Here is a 4,134-nt window from a genome sequence, read left to right as displayed (position 1 = left end):
TGTCGGTGGAGAGGAAGGTGCGCGCTTGTTCAGAGGCGGTCCTGGCGGAGGCGCACGCCGACGCGCAAGAGGAGGAGATCCAGGGCGGTGCAGCTGCAGGCCAAGAACATGCTGTTCGCTAGCATCAACCAGGAGCTGCGTGGCAAGGTGCGGACCTGGCCCGTGCCCGGGTCTCGCCCCACACCAGTAGAGCGAGTGCGCGCCCGTACTTGACGCACGCATCCCGTCCCATCGCAGGTGGAATCGCTTGAGGCGATGGTCGAGTCACTGAACAAGATGGTGGCCTCCCCTTCCAAGGCCGGCCGCAAGTGGCGTTGATGCGATTCTGGACGAGATGTGGAAAGCATTATCGGCCCTCAGAGATGAACCCGCAGGCGGAGAGATGTCGCCGAGGGTCGGGAGTCGTGGGTCCGCAGAGACGTCCGGAAGCCGTGAGTCGAGCAGGGAGACGTCCGGGAGCCAGTGAGCAGAGGCTGGGTCCTCCCTGGTTGTTGTAAAGTTTGCTGCGCGAGAGCTCCGACCTGGCCAGGTCGTCAAACTGACCCTAGGAGTAGCACATGACAGACTCGCACAGTAGGTGCTAGACTGATGACTCCCCTCGACCCGAACCTGTCAAGTCGTTATACTCTAACCTGCTCAAGTGGACTGTGACGACTGACGTGTGAGCCACCGCTGCGCCCAGGGCACTAAAATTCTTTTTGGATTTTCCTCTTTTCACATTGGACATCCCGTGGCTTTTGGGCACACCTCTGGTGGTGCAGCGCACTCTGCGCAGCGCCACCGGCGGTGCGTCGGAGTGGCGGCCGCCACTCGCGTGGTGCGTTGAGGCATCTCCAGAGAGCCCTTGTCACCACCGGCGGCCGCCTCAACTCCCCGAGCGGTGCCGGCTGGACCCCGGCACGCGCGGCAATTTCCTGCGCGCTTTGCGCAGAGCCACAGCCCCTGGGCTAGCTGGTGGCGTATACCCACCTCAAGGCCGGCGCGCACGCGCCGGCGATGGACAACGCCACCGGCTCAAGGGCTCGCACTCTCCTCACCACCGCGCGCGCGCTGCAGCAGGAGTACCGCATGCCGCACTGCGACATCATGCCGCGCTGCGACAAGATGCCGCAGCTGCACCGCTTCTCCTGGGCAGCCATCGAGTACTCGATGGCCCACTCCGAGGGCGCGGTCAGCACCGCGCCGGATCTCTTCTGAGAGCCGGCGCGGATCGCGGATGCGACTCAAGGCTCCGCCGGCGGATCTGTGGCCTGGCGCCTGCCAGACTGCGGGTCCAAATACCCCGGCGCTCGCGCGCGCCACCGCCCCCGGCGCGGGGTGGGATGTCAGTTCGTGAGTCCTGTGTCCCCGTCCCTGTGCTCCACCTTCTTCTCCCGTGTCGGTCCCTGAGAACCCCACTATACAGCGCCACCTCGTGAGCTGTTCTGTGAGCTGTGTGCTGTGTGTCCAGCAGTCCGGACCCGGTGCTACGGCCGGTGACAGTGTGCCTCGTGTCGGCTCCCGAGCCAATCGTGTGCAGCGTGTGTGTGCGTGTGGGCCCGTCCTCCATGCTAGGAGGTGTGTAACACTGACTGACTGACTTTCAAATTGCGGTGTGGAGTTGGGGGTCCGGTCCAGGTCCGCGGTCGGGTTCGGCGTTCGGGTTAGGGTTAGGGTTACGGTTAGGGTTAGCAAGGGTTAGGGTTAGGGTTAGGGTTGGGTTAGCTTAGGGTTAAAATTAGTCTTGTTGTGTCTGTATATGCCAGCGTTGCAGGGTTCTGCGCTGAGGTCTGGCCCCAGCGCCGACGAGTAAGATTCAGCCCCGTACGCTGACCTAGGGTTAGGGTGTTAGGGTGTTAGGGCTAGGGTTAGGGTTAGGGTTAGGGTTAGGGTTAGGGTTAGGGTTCGGGTTAGTCTTGTTGTGTCTATATGCCAGCGTTGCAGAGTTCTGCGCTGGGATCTGGCCCCAGCGCCGACGAGTAAGACTCAGCCCCGCACGCCGACCCCACCAAATGCCGCCTCAGGGTGCCAGCCACCTCTTACACGCGGGGCCGGCGCCCTCTCGCGGCAAAAGGGTCAAGCGAGCGGGAGAGTCGCGATGTCTGCGCACCCGCGCACCCGCGTGCCGATGGGCGGCACACGCGGCTGAGAGTGGCCCTGTCACGCCGCCAGTAGCGTTCCGCACTCCCCACGCCACCAAATGCCGCCTCAGGGCGCCAGCCACCTCTTACACGCGGCCGGCGCCCTCTCGCGGCAAAAGGGTCGAGCGAGCGGGCAGAGTCGCGATGTCTGCGCACCCGCGTGCCGATGGGCGGCACACGCGGCCGAGAGAGGCCCTGTCACGCCGCCAGTAGCGTTCCGCACTCCTCACGCCACCAAATGCCGCCTCAGGGCGCCAGCCACCTCTTACGAGGCGGAGCGCGGGTGCCGCGTATAGTCCGTTTCCGGTGGCCACTACCGGGCTCGGTCCCCTCGGTGCTCGCTGCGGTCGACTCGGCGGACCGGGCGGCGCGCGAAGAGCACATTGCGCGGGCCAAGGCATCGTCGCGGGCCTGTCGCGCGCTCAACCTGGCCAAGAAGGAGGGACAAGTAGGCACCAGATATGGCCTGAGACGGGTCTTCGAGCAGGAACGCAGGCCGTTCATGCTCGCCATCAAAGCAGCTGCGTCATCCGGCGGCCGCCTGCGCTAGAAATGATCGGCACCAGAGCCGGGAGGTGCGCGCGGTCGGTCGCGGGGGAGCGCAATGCGATGGCCTGAGCGAGGACGCCTCTGTGCGCCCGCGCGTTAGCCATGTCTGGGGAGGTGAACGCGTCCTGTTGAGTGGTGGGATGTCGTGTTAGGGTGCCCACAGGGCCCAAAAAAAGAAAAGAAAAAAGAAATGGGCGACCCCAGATCGCAGCACTTCGTGTTGGCCAGTCGAGATATTGAGAGTGTGACTAGGAGGGAGGGACGCTGGGGATTCTCAAAGGTATACCCTTGGAATGGCCGGATCCAGCCTTAAAGTACGAGATCGCGCGCGCTTCGCGCGCTGCACCGCCTGTTCTCCGCGGCTGAGTGACGACGCGTGCCGTGTGCCACCAGAGTTGAGCGCGCGCGGCGCGACGGCGCCCGCGAGGGAAGGCGCGGGTTGTTTATTTATTTATTTAATGGGACAGGGTAGTCGTTCTCTCTAGCTCCCCTTCTAGCTCTTAGCATGAGCTGCGCCCTGTGTCCGACCCCTTTTGCGCAGCAACACCTTAAACTTTTCAGGCCCTCCAAATTCGGGTCGGAGCGTAGCGGAGTGGGCCCCGAGTTTGAAAAAGGGCGACGGACGCTTGCGTCCTAGCCTCCAACAACGCCTCCCCGGCGCAGAGGGGCCCCCGGAGGGATGCACAACCGACCCGCGCCACGCCGCTTGCGGCGGTCCTCTTCCCAGCTCCGCTGAGTGCACTTGGAGCACTTGGAGTGCAGTCAGTAACCGCACATCCAGGGCCGGGGAGCTCATAGCGTGCGCATTTTTCTTTCCCTCCCGTACAGCTTGCAGTAACCACCCAAGACAGCTTGGAGAGCTCCCGGTAACGCTACATTTCGTAACGATGGTCGCTATTGGCCATCTGCCTCCTGCAGCCTCTGTTGGGGTGGAATGCGCGGGGTTTTCGGCGCGATGCCTCCGGCGAGTATACGGCACTGCTCTGCCGCAAGCTCTCCTGCGCGCGCGTGACGTGTGGGGCGCGTGCACTGCGCTCGAAAGTCGCGATTTGGCAATAGGCGCTCGAGCCGGCGCGCAGTGGAAGGGGGCGCCGCGCAGGGGGGTCGGGGGGGGTGCGAGGGGGGGCGTGGGTCGGGCGCGCACCGGCCGGCTCCGAGAGCGGCCGTCACGTCGAAGAGGGGGGCTGGTGCTGCTCGAATGACGACGCATGCCGCTCTGCTGCGCCGCCGATAGCCCCTCTTCCGAGCCGGCGCGTGGCGGCGAGCCGCGGCCAGTGTCGCTGGTGCGGGGGCGGCGCAGCGTGCATCGGCCGCCGGCGAGAGCGGCCTTCACGTCGATGAGGGGGGTTGTCGGCGACTCGTGTGGCTCGAGGCCTACGGAATGCTGCGCCGCCCGGAGCCCTACTGCCGATCCAGCGCCTGGCGTTTGGGGCGAGCCGCGGTCGTCGTCGCTGATGGTATGGCG

The 4,134-nt window shown here is 65.0% G+C and overlaps 1 protein-coding gene across 1 annotated transcript in view; it reads right to left on the bottom strand.

The window, feature by feature from the left end:
- Positions 1-125, bottom strand: part of EMIHUDRAFT_96119 (hypothetical protein) — a gene marked incomplete at both ends in the record, with an annotated part of 7,442 nt that extends 7,317 nt beyond the window's left edge. Inside the window, one exon of the mRNA XM_005770766.1 lies at positions 57-125. Within this exon, the coding sequence (XP_005770823.1) occupies positions 57-125 (69 nt within the window). The remainder of the gene's footprint in view (positions 1-56) is intronic.
- Between the last annotated feature and the right edge of the window lie 4,009 nt (positions 126-4,134).

The sequence above is a fragment of the Emiliania huxleyi genome (genome assembly GCF_000372725.1).
Source record: "Emiliania huxleyi CCMP1516 unplaced genomic scaffold EMIHUscaffold_4, whole genome shotgun sequence".
In the NCBI taxonomy this organism is placed as follows: Eukaryota; Haptophyta; order Isochrysidales; family Noelaerhabdaceae; genus Emiliania; species Emiliania huxleyi.
This window is presented reverse-complemented; position numbering and strand designations above follow the sequence as displayed.